The following is a 23,494-nucleotide window of genomic DNA, read 5'->3' on the forward strand; positions in this document are numbered from 1 at the left end:
ATAATAAAGTCCCTGGCCTGGATAATATTAAGGCTGAGATGATTAAATCTCTCTCAATAAATGCTATAAATGATTTAAGATTTTTATTCAATAATTTTAAAACTAATTATTTTTTCCCTACTATTTGGAAGAATATTTGCTTAAAAATGATATGGTATTTTACGAACTATAAGACGCTACAGACTAAGACGCATCTTAATTTTTAAGCAATTTAAAAAAAAAAAATACCTATAAGACGCTACGGACTATAAGACGCACCTGAATTTTGGAGGCAATTTTTCGAAGAAAAAAGTGCGTCTTATAGTCCATAAAATACGGTATATGAGAAGGGTAATCATTCTGATCCTCTGAATTATCGTCCAATATCGCTAATCGGTGTAATTAGGAAAATTTTTTTCTGCGTTATTGATTAATCTTCCGAGACTTTGGCTTGTGGTCTCATATTATTTCCTTTAGCCAGAGTGCTTTTGTAGCGAATAGAGGTGTTGGTTACAATTTATTTCTTTTTCTTGGAATTTTGCAATTAGTTTTAGCTAAAAAATGAAATAAATTATATGTTGGATTCATTGATTTGTCAAGGGCATTACAATATTTCATGGCCAAAGTTTTATCAGATAGGTATCTCTTCTTCTTTTATTAACCTTATAAGACAATTGTTTTCTGATACCATTTTTCAAATTGAAGTCAATTGTTGTATCTCAGAAGCAGTAATTGCTAAACTATTTAAAATTTATTTTGTATACTAGTACTTTCTATATATTAACAGGACTTATTATACTGGAATTATACTGGAATCCAGTATAATAAGTCCTGTTAATATATAGAAAGTACTAGTATACAAAATAAATTTTAAATAGAGTTAAAAAGGACACAAAGGCATAATAATTAATCAGTAATTGCTAAGTTTGCCAACAACATTGTAATATTCTTGTATTCACCTCCCTATTAGCCTTCAAAGAAAACTTAACCTTCTACAGGATTATTGTAAGTCTAATAAATTACTTATTAATGAGGCTAAATCCAAAGTAATGGTTTTTTGGACAGGGAAAAGCTGATAAATTTTATTTATCCAACTCTGAGGTAGAGGTTGTCTCGTCTTACAAATATTTGTGTATTTATTTTACTCCACAGGGCTCGTTTTCTTTTCACTTAGACAAATTGTTTTTGAAATATAAACTTCAACTTGCTAATCTAATAAGGTTCGTGGTTAGAATGAAGCAGTCTTCTATTAAGTCATACTTTTGATCGCTTGATTCCTTGATATGCTTAAGTTTGAGATTTATGTTTCCTATTTGGGGTCCATTTTTTGTTGATAAATTAGAGAAGACTCAACTGAGATTTATCAGATTGATATTTCACATTAATCATTCAGTGCCTGGACCCATTTTAAGATTCAAATTGGGTTGACTTCCAATGGCTGTATGTTTAGCATTGACTATTTTTAGATACTGGTTTAAAATAAATCTTAGAGCTATCAGAATTTGATCTCAGAAAGATGGTCTATAATAAATTGAAATTAATAGGTAATAATTCTTTGGTCATAATTTGGCCTTCTTTAGTCGAATTTTTATTACCTGATTTAGGTTATTCAATTGCTTATTATACTCAATTTCCCGATAAAAAACCTTTTCTAGCTGAACTTTTCCAGTCATTAAAAGATAAATACTGGGCTCAAGATATTCTTTATATCAAGCAAAAGTGTAGTTTTTTTGAAACTTCTCTATCTTCCCCGTGGACACCTCAATATTATCTGTTATCAAATTTAAATTATAAGATTAAATCTTTAATAATACAATTACAACTTAATAACTATACTGTTGTATTAAATTGGCATAGAATTAATATATCAGCTTACTCAACTTGCTCTCTATGTAACAGAATTTTTGAACATGTTAAGAATCATTTGTTTGTATCTTGTGAATACACTGAATACTTGAAGGATATTTTTTTGAAAACTGATTTTAATATGTTTTATTTATACAATGATAATCTAAGTTCTGTAATCTTATATATAAAATTCTCGTGTCACAATGTTAGTTACCTTACTCCTCCGAAACGGCTTTACCGATTTTTACCAAATTTCATATGCATATTCAGTAGGTCTGAGAATCGGCTACTATCTATTTTTCATACCCCTACACCATTTCCCCCCTTTCAAAAATATATTTATATATGGATTAAGGCTTTTATGTCCAACAGATGGCGCTAACTTCCGACGACCTAAGTTTGCTTTTCTGTGAGAATGGACTGAAGCAGATCATTTTCTATTATCTATATAAATAAAATATAACGTTCGTTTGTTCCTACCGATTCCTTTGAAATTTTGACACAACGTTGCATTCGAATACGCACGTGTTTTTATATAATATACATGTCGAAATTCCCCCCAGTGGGGGGAGATGGACGAGATTAAGGCTTACCGTGAAGAACTCGGCTTCTATTATACTATTTTACATGCGGTTTTTTGCGTTTTTAATTGCGTTTTAATAGGTTACGTGAACAGAATATACACTAAAAAGGGATTTTTCGATATTCCCCAGCGGGAAAAATGACGGGATTAAGGCTTACTGTGAAGAACTCGGCTTTTATTATACTATTTTAGATGCGTTTTTGATTGCGTTTTAATAGGGTACGTCAAGAGAATGTACACTAAGAAGGGATTTTTTGAAATTCTCCCCACGGGGGAAGTGTTATACATTTATAATAGATACATTTTGAGCCACAACAACGCGTGGCCGGGTCAGCTAGTGTTATATAAAAATTTATAAATTTTCTGTTATTCATTAAACATGTTAACATAGTTTTACTAATTTAAGTTATATCAATTATCTATTTACAATTATGTATAACAATGTTTGTATTAATAATGTTGCTAAGAGTTCTGTAACCCCTTTGTAAAGGTGAAAGCCATAACAAATAAACAATTGATTGATTATTGACATTTCCTTACATTACAGTTACACTTACACATTGTACTGTACAATTTCATTCAATTCTAACAACTCCTTTTTTGGTGTGCTAATTTTTATGGCAATGAGTGTATATGAAAAACTGACATCTGTTCACCACACTGACATGTGCATTTATCCATTCATCATATGTGCTGCTCACTTGCCAAATTGATTAACTACATAAAACAAAAAGTGGAGAAAAATGACAAAATAATATACAGTGGAACCTCGCTTAATGAGCACCTCGCGTAATGAGTAAAACAAATTGTTAAAAAATGACTCACTTAACGAATGATGTTTTGCATAACGAGTGACCAGGAGAGGGGAAGTCCCGGATTGTCCGCATGCTCCATTAGTTTGTGTTTAGCACTTGTTCCGCTAGCATCTTAGTGTAGTTTGTGATCACACATATTACATATAAACATCAACAACGTAGCCTGTTATATAATAAACACACCAAATGATATTCCAAATTCTTGGGCTATGCAAAGGCTATAATTAAATATTAGAAATTAATTAATTTGATTAGAGGTAGGCAGTTATGCTGCCATTTCGTATTAAATTTAATGACTGATTCCAAATTAAATTCCAGCAATCTCTAAATTAAAAATTAATTATTTATAATTTTAAATTTAATACGATATGGAAACATAACTGCCTACCTCTAGTCAAATTAATTAATTTCTAATATTTAATTATAGCCTTTGCATAGCTCAAGAATTTGGCATATCATTTGGTGTGTTTATAGGAAAAAATTATCTGATTGTTTTTGGTTTTCTGCAAATCAAATTTGCATTTTAGGTTGGTTCATTCCGCGTTAGAAGAAAAGATGATGATTTATGCTCCTTAGCAATGTTTATTGTATAATTTTCTTTGAATAAACGTTATATGTAAAATATTTGAGTATATTTTTTGGCATGGAACGCATTATTGTATTTTACATTAATTTCTATGGGAAAAATTGTTTTGCTTAACGAGTGTTTCACATTACAAGTAAGACTCTGAAATTAATTATGCTTGTTAAGCAATGTTCCATTGTACATTCTTTTTTAAAATTTTTTTAAAAATATAAATTCAAATAAACATTGTAGAATGTATTATTGTAGATGTAGCTTTTATTTAATGACATATAAAGTGTACAAGCTAGCATAGATATGCTATAATTGTTATTATCATTACGATGTTGGTGTGATTGAGGGAATTAATTGATTTGGCAAGTGAAAAAAGTAATAACATAAAATGCAGTCTTCACATTCATTATCGTACATTTTTTATTAAAGATTTTTCGCAAAAATGAATAGTAGCGAGGTTGTGGCCGAAGTTTTCAACACAAAAACATGAACGTCCGATGTTCACGTTTTTGCGTTGAAAACTTCGGTCGCAACCTCGCTAATAACTGTTCTGTTAATGTTACAGTGGTTGTTGTTATTATTTTGTTTAAATTGATTATTCAGCAACATAAATGATGTCTTCTTTATCAGCTGTATTTGAGGTCCCAGCATGTCAATTTGTTCTTAAATTTTTATAAGAATCATGTTTAATAGGAGGAATGAAACAAATCAGTTTTAGTTTCATCCATCTTGATGTAATGGTATAACTTTCCTTTTTTCTAAAAACAATTGCCACTAAAATGAAAACAATCATTCAATAATTCACAAGTATACTTACTTCTGTGGCAGTTGGACTGTAACTAACTAATTTCTTTTACTTACTTTTTGTGATGAAATAACATTAAATATTGTTAATTTACCATTATCTACAAGGCACTGGTCAGTGCACACAGCAATTGCAATGCTGCAGTGTGCAATGCTGGTCGATTTACGTTACAGTAAGGAGTTAATTAGATTGGCTTCTGAAATAAATAACATTTTTTTCAATGGCCAATAAAATTTTGTTATTAAGAGGTATTGATCCTTATTATTGGGGAAACTTATTATGAATATAAAAAGTTACAAGTATATCAAGTGCTTTGACACTAAAATTTAAAAAATTTTGAAATGTGAAGTTAATCGATTTGGCTTGTGAATGGCTCCTATCTCTTCATTACTTGTTATATAGAAAATATTTAGTCTCAGCTGTAATGAATGGGATTTGAAAATATATATAGATAATAGATGAAGGAAAAGAAATTATGCAGTCAAACTATAATGGAACCTGTATATAGTGAAAACCTGTCATTAATGGAAGATTTCTTCTATCCCTTGAATTTTCTGCAAAAACAATGTAAAATAACCTGTATACAGTGGAACCTGTCCAATGTGGAAACAGAAAGGAAAATTGGGGGACGTATAATGGAAAATTCGGCATCCTCTTTCCATGCTTAATGACACATACAGCTGTCTTTACTTAACACATATATGTGATTTATTTATAGCAGTTGTGAAATTTAACATATTATTGCTAATATGAGATTGTATTCTTGGTTTACAAGCTTATTTTAAACTTTTTACATCACATTTTGTTTGATGATCTGCAGATAAAATACTTATTGGTCATATTATGTTTTCTAAGTTTTGTAAAGGATGTAATGTTATACAAACAATAAAAAAATACTCGTGGTGTGTATGGGGAAGATGCTTTTAAACTTCAAAAGTATCAAATATGGTTTTGAAAGTTTCATTCAGAAATTTTGAACTAAAGGATACAAAATGTACCGGTTATCCAAAAACTGTCAATGGAGAAAAATTGCAGGTAGAAATTGTTAAAAATAGATGAATAACAACTCATAAACTTCCAACAAATCTTAGTGTGTCACAGACGCATTGTTGAAACACCTTACTTGAAATGGTTGTAAAACATGATGATGATTGTACGTCCACATGCATTATGTGGGGGGGGGAGGAAACGAACTGGATCGAATATAATTTTTTCTGATGAAGGTAGGCAGCTCTAATGTTCCATTTTATTTTTAAATTAATTACTCATTTTTATCATGGAAAACTTTTTACTCATGACAAAGTTAAAATAAAAATATTTATCATTAAATGAAATTTGTTCTAGCAGTTAGTGATTGTTTGGTTGAGTACACGTGATTTTGGTATGAGGTAGCATCGAGGAATTAATCAATCATGTTAATCAAGGGGTGTCTTAGTAGGTAACCTGTATGTACAGTCAAACCTGTATGGAAGAATTGTATGGTCCTGTGGGACCAAGCAATTCTTCCATAGTAGACAGGTTTGACTGTACCTTGATATCATATGTGATAACTACACATAGTATCAAGGTATTTTCAGAAATGTTCTTTCTTGTATTATCATGTTATTACTCTCATTATCCTTTGAATTTAGATACCTAAATTTCAAATCCTAACAAACTAACAAAGTGTAATTGTCAAATATTATTTTTAACAAAGTAAATACAATAAATAATCACATTTTAAATAATTACTTCAATGATCTTAACTCATTTTAGTTATTAATTTTACAAAAGTTAAATTTTCATCATTAATAAATTATGAAACCACCATGAAAACAAAAATTGAGAAGTGGCTTATTTGTTGATTAATAGTTGATTGTTGCTCCATTTCTTTGTATCACTTCAAATAGCCTGTTTGGCATTGATACCACCAGATTTTTTAGTAGGTCATTGTCAATATTATTCTATTGGTGCTTAATTTCACATTCAAGTTCCTGAACACTTGAAAATTGGCAAGTTTGATATTGAAATCTCCCACATCTTTTTATTTTGTAGAATCCAAACAATTGGATATTTACATTTATAAACTTTTTGTCAATCTTATTATCTTTTAATTTTTGACAAAGTTTTTCAATAGAGATAAAATCAAATGCTTTTTGTAAATCCAAAAATGCTGTATAGACCTTTTGCTGTTTTCCAGACAATTGTATCTTAATCAAAGTTTTTAATGCTAAAATGAGCAATACAGGCCTAGGAGTCGCTCACTTTTCTCACTTGTACTCACTTTTCTGAAGTATCCTCACTTTTTTCACTTTTTAGGTCATTTTCTCACTTTCCTCACTTTTTTGGTCATTTTCAAGTGCGTAATTAAGATGTGGGACAAATCAAAAATAATTTTAAAGCCAAACGATCTGCCAAATTATTGGACTATCGGAATGAATTTTCTGGAAGAAAATATGCGGCCCTGAGCAGGACTCAAAATCACAACTGCTGCTCAGTGTTGTTAGGTTATAGGAAACAAAAATTTATTTCACGTATGTAAAAAAAATCCTTTATGCACTTAAAAAAATCCCTCTCCTAGTGAGAGGGATTTTTTAAACCAGTGTTGAGTAAAGTTATGTACTCGTGCTATATTTTCATTATTCGCCAAAATCTACCTCTTCCGAATTGCATTTCCTTCCACGGAGTTTAAAAATAAGTATTCTAAGCATCCCTGCGTTTTTGGCTGTTTTCTAAGAAAATCACTAAAATCCTTTTGCAGGGGAAAACACACTACGCGGAGGGATTAATCTCTCAAGCTGACAACACTGCTGCCGCTTTTAAATTCAAAATATATAATTATTAAAATTAACACGAGATAGTAGCGTAACCTCCTACCACTAGACAAATTATTTCGTTTCTGACCATTTAGTTATCCTTGTTATAGCCCAATAATTTGGCAGATTATTTGGTTTTAATTAACAATCGGGTTATGGAGTTGTCGTTTACAAAAATACTTTTTTACTTGATTTATCTTTAAATAATTTCATAAACTTGAGTTAAATAAAGTTATTTTAATGATTTCATAGCATATTGTTAACGTTAAATCAAATCTATATCTTCCTAAATGTACGTTTAAATTGACTACAAGTATAATTATTCCATATAGTAAGTATTATTATCATAAAATGTGTGATTACTTTACTTGTGAAATATCCATTTTTTAATCTTTTCTCTTATGCTGATTATAATTATGCATTAATTGAGAGACTAAAAAAGTAAACGAAAATGTAAATTCATATTTACATATAAAATTTACCAAATAAATTAAAATATTTGAAGTGTTGTAGAAAGTACAACACGTGATTGCTTGTGAGAAAAATTTTCACACGCTTCCCAAAAGGTTAACAACGTTGCAACGATGTTGGTTTTTATTCATTTGCAGGAGAAAGTTCCTTGTTATTTATGAAATCATTAATAAAATATTATTTTACTTATATTATTTGGAATATATTTATTTCAGATTTATTATTTTATTTTGAAATTAATATTTATACATCTCGAAGCATTAAAAAATAAACAGTTTCTGATAATGATAAATATCCCAGTACAGCCAAATTACAGAAATCAGCATTGAAAATCCCGTTCCCATGAGAGAGAGGGACAATTTTACTCCGTACACTTTCTCCTGATAGAGCATCAGTGTTGGAAATAATGCTTAATTCACTTTTGATTGTTAAGGAGAGACTAAACATGTATGACCAAAGCCCACACCTTGTACCCATTACAAAGGACGACTGAAATTAGCTCCCTCAGTGCATAGAAATTATCAAGAACAGTCGGAAAATGAAAAGAAGTTAAAGAATAAGAGAAACGGAAAAAAGAGCACAGAAACATTTTGAAGAACAACAAAAGAAAGCTGTTCGTAACATGAAGATTATGGAACTGCAGCTGAGTTTAAACCAGAAAAATGTAGAAGAAAATGAAATACATGCGACTGGCCAAGTTTTGTTAGAAGCAGCAAACAAAAAAACTGGAGAAGGCTATTAACAGCAAGAATGTGAAAGAAGTACAAGCAACACGATGTGATGCTTAAGTGTTCAAAAGCGAGATAAAGCGAAAAAGAAAGAAGCTGAAAACATCTAGAATAATCTTAATAAAAGAACATCATCTTTCGTGACTGATTATTTACAGAAGCCAAAGACTTTTCTAGTATTCATGGTTTACTGGAAGTACAGAAGCCACTCGTTATCGGGAGACAGAAAAAACGCGATATAACCGAGTAATAAAAATTCTGGGCTTTTACTAAACACATTATACATGCTATTCTTTCGTCAGCAAGTGTTTCTGATATAAAATAAGCTTAGTTTTTCAATCCTGAATTTTATTCGTGGTTATATCGAATTAATTGACGTTTACGTAAACATTGATACCATGAACGTCCATTTGGCATTATTGTTTCTTTAACAATGACATTGAAAGACAAATACTGTCGATATAAAAACAAAATACCAATTGCGATTTTATTATACAGTACTATATAAATCGCTTATTAGAAATTCGTGTAGTTTATATTTTTCAATAAAAATTATAAATGCTGTAATTGAAATTTTTTAAAAATAAATATTGAATATATAATAGAACATCAAAATTTATAAAATTACAGAGTAAAAATTCTCTAAGAAGCAAAATAAAGTTTCTACTGTATAAAAATTTTAGAACTTTCCATTCAGAATTAAAGAAATCTTTTCCTTACATATTATGCAGCGAATTTGAAATTTCACACCTTTATGTGAATTGACGCAATACCGTTAATTCACATAAACGTGTGAAATTTCGAATTCACAGTAAATGAGGAGACAGTTCTTAAAACTAATAAATAAACAACTTTTATATCAAAAGGAAACAAGTGATAATCGATCAATCCACCTGTTCTGCATGCTCTTGACGAATTTATTGTTTCACCTTCAGTGGTAGTTTCAAGGACAATAGTAGAAGGACGTATTTCGTTGCAAATAGAAATTTAAAATTTATTGACTCAAACGCTTTTAAAATTTGGGGGTCCAAAAATGCGCGATATAACGAGTGGCTACTATATAACAGTATATACAGAAATTTTTAAAATGTGTTTAACCCTAACAGAATAAAAATAAAATAACAATTTTTACTGCTATTTTGCTGAGTTTTCCTTCTGTGTTTTCACTTTGTTTTGTCACTATTGTACTCACTTTTTATTCACTATTTCAACTCACTTTTCTCCCTTTTTTAGAGGGGAAATAGTACTCCCAGGCCTGATTTGCAGAACATGCACAAATCAAATAGACACTAACAAAAGAGTACAACAATAGATTAGATTCAATACTAACAACATAGTTCAATGCAAAATGCACATTTAAAGCAGTCAACATATATTGTTTCAGTACTTATAAATTCATATGGAATCATATTGGACACACACACAACTAGAAAAACTCCGAAGGAAACACAAACATTAACAAAACATAACAAGCATGATCTATGTTCTCTGTAGAAAGGCTAACTCTTCTTTGTAAAGATGGAAGATGAGGCCTCACAGATATTTTAAATTTTCACTACAAACAAATACAGACACACTGAGAATTTTTCTATAAAAAAAACAAGAAACGTCATAACAACACAAAACTGTAACTCTTGCAGATAAAAAGAATTCACCTACCATTAAACCTATCTAACACCAACCTGGATTTAATACAGTATGCAAAATTCATAAACACCATCAGGCAGTCTTGGGCTTGGTAGTGCCATAGCAGGCAGCCTAAAATATTTTATTTTCACTAAGTCAACAATTGCTAATAATTTAAAATGTAAGGATTGTTGATTTAAAGACATGATAAAAAAATTTCTTTGTTGCTAGATAATTTTTTTTAAAAAGTTTTCTCTTGCTTTCCTTGCTAGACAGATAAAAACTGATTATTGTTTACAATCCTGGATACATCTATTCTAACTTTTTCAATTGCTAAAATCTTTATTTCACACTAGCTGTACTTGGCCACGCGTTGCTGTGGCTCAAAATGTATCTATTATAAATGTATAACACTCCCCGCGGGGGGGATTTCGAAAGATCTCTCCTTAGTGTACATTTTCTTGACGTACTCTATTAAAACAATCAAAAACTGCAAAAAACCACATCTGAAATAGAATAATAGTAGACCAGTTCTTCATGCCTTAATTTTGTCCCTCTCCCCCATGGGGGAATTTTGACATCTATATAATATAAAAACACCCACATATTTGAATGCAACATGTCAAAATTTCAAAGCAATCTGTTAAGAACTTTCCCAGATTTAAGATTTTGAACAAATGAACATTTACATTTTTATTTATATAGATTAATGAGATTTCCTACTAATTAATATAAAAGTTAAATTATTTATAAGATAATTTTTTTTTTATATTTGACGTTATATAATATTTTTATAAATTTTTTTCCAGAGCTTTTTTAGCAACAAAAGACCTATTTCCTTATGAACAAAACAAAGAAAAATTTGGAAAACCACAAAAGAGAAAATTTTTCAATGATGGATTATGGGAAATAGAAAATAATCCTACTGCAAAAGCACCTAATCAAGCTGTAAGTAATGTATATACATATGTTACAAATGAGAAACTTAATTATTTAGTAATGATTATATGTAAAACATGTGTTATATATTTTATACATATTTTTGAACATAATTAACAGTATATTCTTTCTTTAGCTGTATATACAGCCAAAATTTTCGTAAAATATACTTTTAATTAATTAACTTAAATCTAATTACTTTTTAGAGTAATTACACAACTAGTACACTACTTTTACGAAAAAATTATGAATGTTTTGCTGGATCTGACCACTTGTAACCAATTATGGAAAAGTCTGTAAGAACTGTACTTTGGGTGGGACATTGAAGATATATGTTGTACTCGTGCTTAAAATTTGTAAAAATGAATTGACATATGATTGACTTTATTTTATGAATTTTTCCAAATTAACTGAAAGTAACTGAAAGAAATAATTCTTATTTCTTTGATGAACCAGAAAACGGGAAATAGTTTCGATTGTTACATCTACTTTACAGAGTCAAGCAGAAATGTGATAAACAAATATATATTAAATTATATGCATCCACAGTAGAAATGCTCTAGTCTGAAATCACATGACTTAAAGTGAAGTGTCTTCATTCTTGGAATAATTTAAAATCTTATTACTATAAATTTAAACAGTACATTTGTACTTCAATACATATGATTAATATAAAAATTCATGCTTTTATGACTCCTTCGTAGAAAAATTGTGATATTTACTAGTGGTATTATATAGCTATTGATAATGACATTATCTTGTGTTTTGTTTGGCTTCTATAGTCTTTCTAAAATAAATGGAGCCGATGTTCATTAATCTATATATGTGAAGGATTATAGTTTCATGTTCATTATGAAATAGAACATATATTAGAAAATTATATGTTTAAATCGTTATATCCATTTGAGATTTTTAACATTTTTGCAAGAAATTTGAGACTATAAAAAACAAAACACATCACATATCATATGGTGTGATATTTGAATTTTAAGTTTTTATTTTTGTTTGGTTCAAGATTCAGCATATTGGCTCCATTTTTATTCTAGGAAATACTATAGCTGTTTTTATTACTTGTTTTTATGAAAAATACAATACATTTAGTATTGACATTTTTTACATATCATAAATTTTAGATAACATCTACACACGATCAAGAAGAAGAGGAACCAGAGGATAATAGCAATGAAAAGAGCGATGATGAAGAATCAAAACTGATTATAGATGAAACTCCAAAAAAAGTTTGCTAATTTTTTTTGTTTACAGAGTACTGTACATTGCATAATGATAGACCCACACTGAAATAACAAAATTTCTATTGAACAACTAACTATTTTTAGCTTTTATTTTTTATTTATTACAACCATAGAAGATATAGTTATAAGAATGAACTCAAAATAGCAAAAACAGGTGTTGCAGAAAGATAGACCCACCAAACAAAAAAATAGTCATAAATATGAATTATAACGAAATTTTTTCTTCTTTCAAAATCATTCATAAATCCTCTTTGGCATAAAATTAAAAATTTTGTGCAATGTATGCTAATGGTTTGCCACTCAGACAGAATTAATTACCTCTTTTATTTCACATGTGGAGTTTATTGCTTTCCATTTGTGCATACAGCTCTTTTATTTCTCATAGCTTTTCTATGGAGTTTAAATAAGAACTGCAAGGTCAACTGTGCTATATGAATTGGAGCATTATTTTGATGAAGCATGAAGCATGACTTCCATTTCTTATGCAAATGGCAGCAGATGGTCATCAAACACATTTTGATAGTCCAGTGGTTCTTAGTGTGCCTAGGTACATTGGTGTATCCCAAGTAAATGATCCACAAAATTGCGAAAGTATATTTTAAATACGAGAAGAAATCAATTTGTACAAGGTTTTATTACATCCGTGAGGGTTATCACGGATGAAATAAACCTATGAGCCTATAGAGTAGCAGTTATTATAATACACGGCCATTTATAATTTAAGTTATAGTAATAAATTTCTAATTTTGTATGTAAAGTGAACCAGAGAATTTTTTCCTGTTTTACAGTTAATGTGAGCCAAAAAATTTTGAGAACCACTGATAATCTATTGTGTTAATGCAATTAGTTAAAAAATCCAATATCGTAAAGAAACATTTCAAAGAATAATAAAATGTTTACTTTATGATGTAAAGTTTCCCATTTGATGGAGTACACACCTCACAACCAACCTTTCCTTGAAGGCTATTGCTGGAGTCAGAGTTTTATCTTTCCTGCATCACAACTGCCCAGAATTAATTTGCATGGTATTAAACATTTACAAAATTTTTCAGTTATAAATTTAAATATGTTGAAGCATTTTTTTTTTTTTTATAGATTTTTAAAAATTTTGTAAATCTAATATCTGTTTTTTGTGCCATCCAAAGCCTATCCATCTTGTTGTTTTGAAAACATTTGTTTTTCTTTCTACATGTCAAGCCAATAAACTTGCCAGCCATCTGCCCATCTAAATTGAATTTTTTTTCATCATTGAACATTACTCTTTTTCAGTCTTCTTTCTAAACCATTACTTTTTGTGCAAATTTTAATTTTCCTTTAGGTTTTCCGATTAACTTTTAGGCAGCTTTTCTGCATTCGTAAGACAGAGTTGAATTTCTTCAAGTTTCCAGAGAGTATTGATTTAGAATACAACCACTCAAAACTTGGTAAACTTGATACAAAGCCATAAAAAACCAAAAAACCATGTGGCTTTGTATCAAGTTTAGCCAGGTTTGAGTTGTTGTATTTTATACCTGGCTTTGCCAGCCAAACAATATCATAATCTCATACCTTTGCCATACCACAGCAAAGATGAACTTCCTACTACAATGCCAATTTTTTTTGGTGATCTTCCCATCTTTCTACTGAACATCTGTCTCCTTCCTGAGTGTGCTGTTTGTATTTTGGTTTTTTGTGGCTTTGTATCAAGTATTGATTTAGTCTCTAAATGTCTCATTCATGTGTCAAAGAACCTAGGAAAGTGAAGCCACACTTAAATCTTAACAATTGACTTTTTTTTGATGAACAATCAATTTAGCAGATTTTTCCAAGGGATGTTTTAATACCATAAGCATTCTTTAATTACATAAAATTGTTGTATTATATGATCATTTTAAAATTTTTACAATTTCTCTGTTTGACTTTCCACATTCCTTGAAGTTGTAATTTGACCTTTTTCCTTTTTTGTAAGCTGACATTTACAAGCCATTTCTTCTTATGTTCATTAACTTGCTACTATGCCATGGAAAACATTGAAATTGCGAAACAAAGCAGTTTGAGCTGCATTTCTCAATTTCAGATGTTTTTCATGAGATTAAAGACTTGTATAGATATGATTATGCATAAATGAGAAATTCTTGTGCTCTACTCTAGAAAATATTTCAAATGGATCTATTTTTTTTTGCAGCACCTAAAAATCAATAAAATGTTGCATTTTTAAAAGAAAAACAATTGCTAAAAATTATTTTTTTGCCTTATTGTTTGCTTTACACTTCTGATTATGAAACAATATAAATTTTTCAAATGATTATTTGCATATTTTTATAAAATATGAATTTGCAGATGAACCTATCATTATGCAACATACTGCATTAAGTTATAATAATTTATGGAACTCCAAATTTAATACATTAGAGCGTCATTTATTCGAATCAATTGGGGACTAGGGTTGTTCGGATAACCAATTATGTACGAAAAAATATACTAACCTATCCCATGTTGAAATTTTTCTCCGTTGCGTGTCGCTTCACGTTGAATTTTCGTCGATTTTAAGCCTAACTAAAATTTTTATAATAATAATCATGGCTAGTGTATTGTTAAAAATTATTTCTTTATTTTGTACAAACAAAAAAAATTATACTTTAGAAGTTAATCTAGTATCAAAAACGTTTGATTCAGCACGACACAGTCAGACTGGAAAGCTTTCGGTTAACCGACGTTTAAGTTGATTGGCTTTCGGATAAATAACGCTCTACTGTATAATCAAATAAAATTTAATTAACACTCTTATAACATTCATTTATATTTTCTATCTATGGTTGTTAAAAACTTACACAAATATAGGAACAGATTTAATCAGACTTTGAATACTTTTGCTTACAACATTGAAAACTTCTTCAGGAATGTTGAGAATGTAATGAAACAAAGTTTTTTCAAATTGAAAGGAACATTCTTTATATAGAGGTAATTTTGTTCTATTACATTCTCAACATTCCTGAAGAAGTTTGTAATAGTTAAAATGAAAGTATTCAAAACTTGATTAAATCTGTTCATGTGTTTGTGTGAGTTTTTGACATCCATTTCAAATTATCATATTTCATATTTAATGATTTTGATGAACTCCTCCACTTATTTTTCATGTGTTTTCTAACTTTTTTTAAAATTAAAATATATTTCATTTCATTATGTCATAAATACAGAAATGACCAAGCATAATACACATTATTATATTGTTTACAACATTCACATCTTTTGATGATATGCAATAAGTTTTTTTATTTATAGATTAAAATTCAAGATTAATTATTATTCTATAGTCAAAATGTTACAAACTAATATGTTATTAATTTATACGGTTTCAGAAAACTGAGCATCCTAATCGGAAAAGAAAACTTTCTGAACATAAAGAAAACAAGGTAATTTAAACTAATCAATATGTTTAACTTATGATACATAAAATGCTTAAATAATGTATAAAAACCAATTATATATGTTAAAAATAAACCATGTGATTATTCTATTAGACAAAGAAAATAAAATTAGATGATTCCACCCAGAAATCCAGTGAAGAAAAAGAAACAACAGAGAAAAAGGTATATAAGATATATTTCAATTAGCTAATAAAAAAATAATAAATTATTTCAGTAAAAACTTTTGTCTTCAAGTTAAAAATAATGTCTTTTTATATTATCTAAGTATTAAAAAAATTAGCTGTTTATTTTTGTAACACATAATTATAAAATTTAAATATAGAAAAGAAAAGGAACATCGGGAAAATTAATGATACAAAAGGAAGGCTAATAATTTTTTTTTGTTCCAAAAAAAGTATTGTACAGTTATTTGTAATTAAAAAATTTTGCTTTGCTTTAATAATTATAAAACTTATAGTTCTAAGAATAATTACATATATGGTAATTGTGACCATAGAGGAGAACTAGGTGGTCATTTAGGACAGTACCATGACAATATTTTTAAGAAGCTTGATACTACAAAATGATTGAGATAAACTACAACAAATAAACAAAACTGAATGTATTATTATTTATATTATATACTATTTATTATTCTAAAATACTTGAATTTAAAATTCAAATAGATTTTTGTGAAGAAGAGAGCCATCACTTTGAAATTGGCTTAAAAAATTTAAAAAATATATACAGTTGATTCTGCTTAATTCGGACACGGACTAATCCATTTTGGCCCAATTAAGCAGCTGCCCCAATAAAACGAACTAATAATAAATTCTAAAATAAAATATGTAATACGTAGGTAAATAAATAAGTAGGGTAAAAAAATAATAATTAGGCACCTATTTTAATGCTTTATTAAACCAAAACACAGAAAAAATTTGTACTATAAATTTGCCAGACTCATGATGATAGATTACTGATTCGCATCATGCTAGTGTTGCCAAATACAGTATTAGTAGTGATGTGCACAAGGGTTGACCATTCAATTTGTTCCTGATTGATATTTTCCTTTCTCTTTTTTTAGTTAGGACATGTTCTAACTAAAAAGAGAGAAAAGAAAGAGTTTATCTAAAAATCACCTTACAGTCTTCCTTTAAGAACAGTTTCCTTTACTTGGAGATGGACCACTTTGGCAAGAGCATCCGTAGAATCTACCAGCTCTGGATGCTGGTCTTAACAATCGGATGGGTGCTGTCTGAATTTAGACAATTATGCACACAATACCTTCCAAGGAAACTCTAGTTGTCTTCCAACTCAGTTGAGAGACCTTGAAAAATTGTCCAGGGATCTTTGTCCCTTCGGCTTTAAAGTGATCATCCGGTCCATCTCAGACAGGATCCTGGTGTGATATGTCCCACTATAGTGACCCCCTCTGGAAAAACTGAACTGCCCAAGTGAAAGACAAAATTACTCTGTCTCTGCCAATCGTTAGTATAGTTCCTTTGGTTGAAGAAAGTTTAAAAATGTATTAAAAAAGAGATGCAAACTGCCTTTCAAACTCCTTTATAATGACTTTGAAAGGAAGTTCATTTTGGGATTAAATTTTTATAGTTTGTAATTTTATCATATATACTGGAAATATTTTGTTTGTCTTTAAACTTTAAACATTTATTATTTTAATAGATTTATATATAATAAATCTAGCGATACATTGGCTTCACTTGCTGACACATTGACATGAAGTGTTTAAGGAGGAGCAAACTTTTTACAAAAAAATGAAATTCTATAATCAAAAAGGAACATTGATTTATTATTCAATTTGAAATCTCAAAAAAAGTAAAATAACTCAGTGAGGTGTTAAAGTTTAACCTAACCTATTTCACAGAACATCAAGGCATCTGAGTTGGCCAATAAATTTAAGCATCATATGTTAATTTTTTAAAGATGCTTATTATTATTAATTTATTCTACAATTATTTTAAATTACAAGTTTTATTTTCTTGCCTTACCATCAATCATTTCTTATTAAATTTTTAAAATATTATGTACAATTGTTTAATCAATATATATATTAACATTTTTTGTATGATTAGAGTTATTATAAATCTCAACATAGATATGAAGTGTACTGTAAAGTGAAGCAAAACTTCAGATTTATACTACTGTAGTCAGTTAAAAATTGAACCCTACAGTACTTTTATTTGTACTTGCTTATTTTAATGACATATATGCAGTGGCACCTTGTACTGTACTTTGAATACTAAATTCAACAAAAATTCTCTTTGGAGTTTGAATGATGCTTTAAAGTTTGAACTGTGCATGCAGTGAAAAATGTATTTGAAGCATAAATAACTTTCTGAACCAAGAATACAATCTCAAATTAGCAAAAATGTATTAAATTTAATAACTGTTATAATTAAATCACACTTCTATGTTAAGTAAAGACAGATGTTAAAAAAATACACAAAAACTCTGTTCAACCAAATATTACCTTTACTTATTAATTTTGGCCTTCAAGAAATGTGTGGAAGGAATAAAATCTACTAAGTAAGAAGAAGGCTGTAATGTTGATGATTCAGATGAATAAAGAACTTATGGCAAAACATTAAAGCAGTACACGTGTGACGAATCTCACGTCCACGTTTAAGATGTCAAAATCAAAGGTATGCAATCAGTAAATACAATTTTCATGTTATTGTACAGTATTTATGTATTCTGTTTATTGTTTTCATGTTTTAATTTATTATTAGGGAAATTAATTGTGTTAATTTTACTTTAAATTATATGTATTTGTTATTTTAAGTTTATCAAAATGGGTATCGTTTAGGGTCTGGGAACAGATTAATTCACTTTCCATTGTTTCCGTGTAACGGGGAAAGTTACCTTGTACTTCAAACAATTTGGAGTTTGAATGTCCTCCTGGAATGAATTATATATTCTACATATAATACCACATATTATCAATTTATTGTTGTGATATTGATTTATATATCAGATTAATTTGATATTGTGTATAAAAGTAATATCTGAAGATGAATGTATAGGCTTTAGAATGTTATACTTCTACCTTAGTTAATCACATATTTGAAAATTTAGTTGTTAAAATATTTGATTTTATCTTAAGTTTTTAAACACACACACAAGTGTGTTTGTGTTTAAAAACTTAAAAGGGTAACACATTTTTATACATGTACAGGCATATATGTATATAAACACATATTCAAAAAAATTTTAAATATAATTAATTAAATAATTTTAATTTGTTGAAATAAAAATTATAATTCTTAGATAAAAGTAAAACGAGAGAAACGTAACAAACAACCCAAACCCGAACCAGAACGAAGCCGAAGTGGTCGGATGATTAAAAGGAAGAAATTTAGTTCTGAAAGTGAATCAGAAGAAGAGGAGGAGGAGGAAGAAAAAATACCTGAAGAAGAACCAAAAACGCCAACACCAAAAATAAATAATTCAGAAGAACCTTCTGTATTATCTTCACCAGCTGAAGAAAATAAAGAGGAAGAAGCAAAACAAAAGAAAGCAAAAGAAGAAAAATCTCACAAAGAAGAGAAATCTAAACTCAGTAAGAATTGTTAGAAATGTTTGATATCAAATCTTTTGCTTAATATATATGTTCTGTAACAAGTCGATATATTTCTCACAGTATCAAAAAAACAGTTTAAAAAAGAAGAAAAACCTCCCGAATCTATTAGTCCAGTGACAGTCCTTTAAGTAGCGATGAAAAAAGTGATGAGTATGTATTTTATTTTTTAAATATTCACGATTTACATCATAGCAATTATAATAAAGTTGTGTGTTAATTTAACTGAATATGTGATGATTTCAGATAGATAAATTAATTTTTTCACCTCTGATTCCAAGTTTAAAAATAATTTTCAAATTTGGTATTATATATAAGAAATATAATGATTAGCTTTTGTAATGTTTACATCTGTAACTGTGATGCCTCCTGATTGTGCTTTGTCATTCATTTGCATATTGCTGTCCTTAAAGTGCTCCTATTACTGAAATACTGCAGCAAGGCTAATTGTTTCATCTTCATATAAACTGTTAAAGTAGTTTGATTGGAAAGTAAGAAATTTTAATATCAAAACTTAAATTTTGTTACTATATTCTTAATTAAAAATTCTTATCTAATAATATAAAATTCCTCCCATGGGGAATTTTAGAAAAAGGATTAGGGGATTACCCTGAAGAACTCTGCTTCTACTGTAGTATTTTAAATGCGGTTTTTTGCGTTTTTGACTGCGTTTTAGTAGGGTACGACATGAGAAATTCAGTATATTTTTATTTGTAATAGGAATTTATTATTTATACCACGGAATGACACCGCTGCTGCTAGAACGCCCACTAGGGGGCATCCTGGGCTACTAGTATATAAATAATGCCTTCAAAAGTTTTATCAACCAAAAATTTCATGAGAAAATATGATTTAATTATGTAGCAATATTTCACATAATATTAGTGAAACTGTAATTAGCATTTTAATATTTTTGAGATATATATTTTAGTAGCTGAAAATTTATTATTTTTATTTCTGTTAATTTTAATTTTAAAATCAACACTCCAATTTAGAATACATTGCTTATTAGTGCTTTAATAAAACAGCATATAATTTGTTTAGTTTTAAATTAATTTAAAATTTGTTGTTTATTATTAAATTACTTGTGATATGGTTTTTATATTATATAGGGATAATATTCCTCTGAAGCCTCCAGAACCCTCTGTAACTGAAGAAAGTGTTCAAACTCAGTCAACAAAAAAGTTGAAAAAGGTATTCATATTTGTATTTTCAGTATAATAATTGTTAAGGAATAATCAATTTAAATCATTTAATTTAATGTTTTTATAACTAATAGCATGTTTTTTTAAAAAAAATTTTTTACAGTTGTTTCTTTTGTAGTAAATCAGTATTCTGGAATTCTGGGTTCCTAACTGTTTTTATTGGATTTGAAAATTTCAGGAATAGGATTAATATTATCAGAAATCCTAGGATTTTAATTATTTCTACATCAAAACTAAAAAGACTTATTAATGTTACTCTAGAACAGTGTTTCTCAATCTTTTTGGACCGCGACCCCCTTCTGCACTTAAAAATTTCAAAGGACCCCCGAAGAATGAGTGTGTCGAAAAACATCCCGGAGGGAGGGGGTTAGGCTCGTATTTAAATATTTATATTCTTTTTATTATTTATATGTGCAATTTATTTAAGTAGAAATTATTTTATATAGTTTTTATTTCTATTATTTCTAAACATGAATCCATAGTAAATTTATAAAATATTTGAAAAAAATTGATCTAGAATCAATTTTTCAGCGACCCCCCCCTAATATTTTTCACGACCCCCACTTTGAGAATCACTGCTCTAGAACAGGCCTTGCCAACCCAAATTGTTTCGTGGGCCACTTTGATCACACACAAAATTACGGTGGGCCACAATTTAGGCAAACACGCTTTTAAAAAAGTAAAACAAATATAGAATGAATAAGATTTTATTGTTATACCAAGAATTCGTACTCGCACTTGTGCATTATAACAATGACACATGCAAATTTTCATTTATTTAATTGTTTTGATATACACATAATGGGAAACAAAAGTTTTAATAGATATATAATATTGCTTAGCGGGCCACACAATTTAATGTGACGGGCCACATGCGGTCCGCGGGTTGGCCAGGCCTGGTCTAGAATAAAGAGTGATTTTTACTTATAGTATAATATCTTTTACTGACATTTTAGTTGTTTCCAATTAGTTAAAATACTATCATATAGATTTAACTTAAAAGTGCTAAAGCATATTAAGAGGAGACACATCATTGAATAAAAAATTATTGGATTTAAATGCATATAAAGCAGAAGAAATGATTGATAAATTTGCCTTTACAATGATATAGCCATATATTTCACTAGCCTTAGACTAGAGAAAAATATTACAAACTTTCATTCTGCATCATTTAGGGAGAAAAACTATAGGTATTACTCTAGCATCAGCAAAATAAGTTTATAGTTCATAATTAAATGAATATATCTGTCAAATAAAAAACTGATTACATCCAATGATTTCATCAAAAATTGAGAAACATCAAAACAAAAATTGACAATTAATTTTAATGAAAAGATTCATTAACAAATAATTTAATTTCTGAGTTAATTTCACAAAATGAAAAGTTACATGTTGCTTAAAGTCTAATAATAAAATCTACTTGTAAAATAACAGGGTGAAAATGAAATTTGAAAAGTTCTTATTTCTGATTAAGATTATAATAAGGATGAAATGTCAGTAATTATGATATGGATATATTTCCACTGTTATAATGCCTGTCCTTCATTAATCTTGAGAATGGAGTTAGATAGGTGAAAATTGAGACCACATTTGAAAAGCTTGGGCCAAAGACCCCAATAACTATATACGAACTTCTGTTCTGGACCAGAAGTCGGGGTTTCAGTTCAAAATTTTTTTCTTACTATATAGAATGATAAATTTGATATAAACCTTATCTTTATGTTAATTTTAAATTAAAATATGATTAAAATTTACAACCCAGTGTTGTGACAATGTCACAACAATAAAATTTGATTTTGTTAAAGTTTATAAATAGAATATCTACACCAGAGAACAGTAAAGTTTCACGTATCTAAATGCCTTTTACCGGAGCACATATCATCCACAACAAAGTAGTTACAAACGTTTTCGAACCTAACGGTTCTTCATCAGGTAACAATCCCCTAACGGATTGCGCTTTGATTCAAAGTCGTGAAGAAATACGATCCGGAACATTGTCCCGACCCTATGACGTCAATACGGACCTGCATGCTAAGCATGTTGAGTTCTAATTTATTGTTTTATCTAGTAGGGCCTGCCATGCCGTCGATAGAGCTATTTCGTCCTTGTAGTTAATGCAATTATTTTCATTAATATCGTTAAGGCATATGTAGATCGCCTCCAGCCATTTGAGGTGGTTAGTGCAGTGGGTGGTGTGGATGACCTTTGCCTAGGCGAAAATAGGTTCAATTTCGGAGTCCGAAGAGTAAACGGCTAGAGCAGTGCTGTTTCTTCGGTGGTTAATATCTGCTACATGCTCTTTGATACGGGTTTCAAGGAGGCATTTGGTAGAACCTATGTATATCATGCTTCTGTTCCATCTGTGATCTATGACGGGGATGGTGTAGACACCGGGATGTCATCAGGTCGGGACAACGTTCCGGATCGTATTTCTTCACGACTTTGAATCGAAGTGCATTCCGTTAGGGGATCGTTACCTGATGAAGAACTGTTAGGTTCAAAAATGTTTGTAACTACTTTGTTGTGGATGATACGCGCACTGGTAAAAGGCATTTAGATACGTGAAACTTTAGTTTATAAAGTATTTTAAAAAATTTTTGGTAGTTAGTTAAAATTAGTAAAAAAATTGTTTAATCAACAGACAAATGAAATTCAACTGTTAACATTTATACAGTTTGGAAGTGTTATGGAAAAGTGTTCTGTTGTAAATAATTGAAGAGCTTATTTTCAAAATGACATATCTTCAGAAAATACAAATTTTCAAAAACTGCAAATTTTAAATAATTGATTTAAATATTAAGGTAAAAACTTAATTTTTGGTACAGAGCTTTATCTTCATATTCTGAATATAGGTTTAACAGTGAAAAAATCCTGAGCCAAAGGAAA

General features: G+C 29.2%; 1 protein-coding gene across 1 annotated transcript in view; it reads left to right on the plus strand.

Moving 5' to 3' along the window:
• Positions 1-23,494, plus strand: part of LOC136990143 (hepatoma-derived growth factor-related protein 2-like) — a 59,205-nt gene that overhangs the window by 21,349 nt on the left and 14,362 nt on the right. The window contains exons 3-10 of the mRNA XM_067288515.1: positions 11,037-11,175; positions 12,300-12,404; positions 15,758-15,811; positions 15,920-15,988; positions 19,094-19,385; positions 19,467-19,519; positions 19,737-19,741; positions 20,516-20,597. Of these exons, the coding sequence (XP_067144616.1) occupies positions 11,037-11,175; positions 12,300-12,404; positions 15,758-15,811; positions 15,920-15,988; positions 19,094-19,385; positions 19,467-19,519; positions 19,737-19,741; positions 20,516-20,597 (799 nt within the window). The remainder of the gene's footprint in view (positions 1-11,036; positions 11,176-12,299; positions 12,405-15,757; positions 15,812-15,919; positions 15,989-19,093; positions 19,386-19,466; positions 19,520-19,736; positions 19,742-20,515; positions 20,598-23,494) is intronic.

The sequence above is a fragment of the Centruroides vittatus genome, unplaced genomic scaffold, assembly GCF_030686945.1.
Source record: "Centruroides vittatus isolate TY-2023 unplaced genomic scaffold, ASM3068694v2 scaffold_861, whole genome shotgun sequence".
In the NCBI taxonomy this organism is placed as follows: domain Eukaryota; kingdom Metazoa; phylum Arthropoda; class Arachnida; order Scorpiones; family Buthidae; genus Centruroides; species Centruroides vittatus.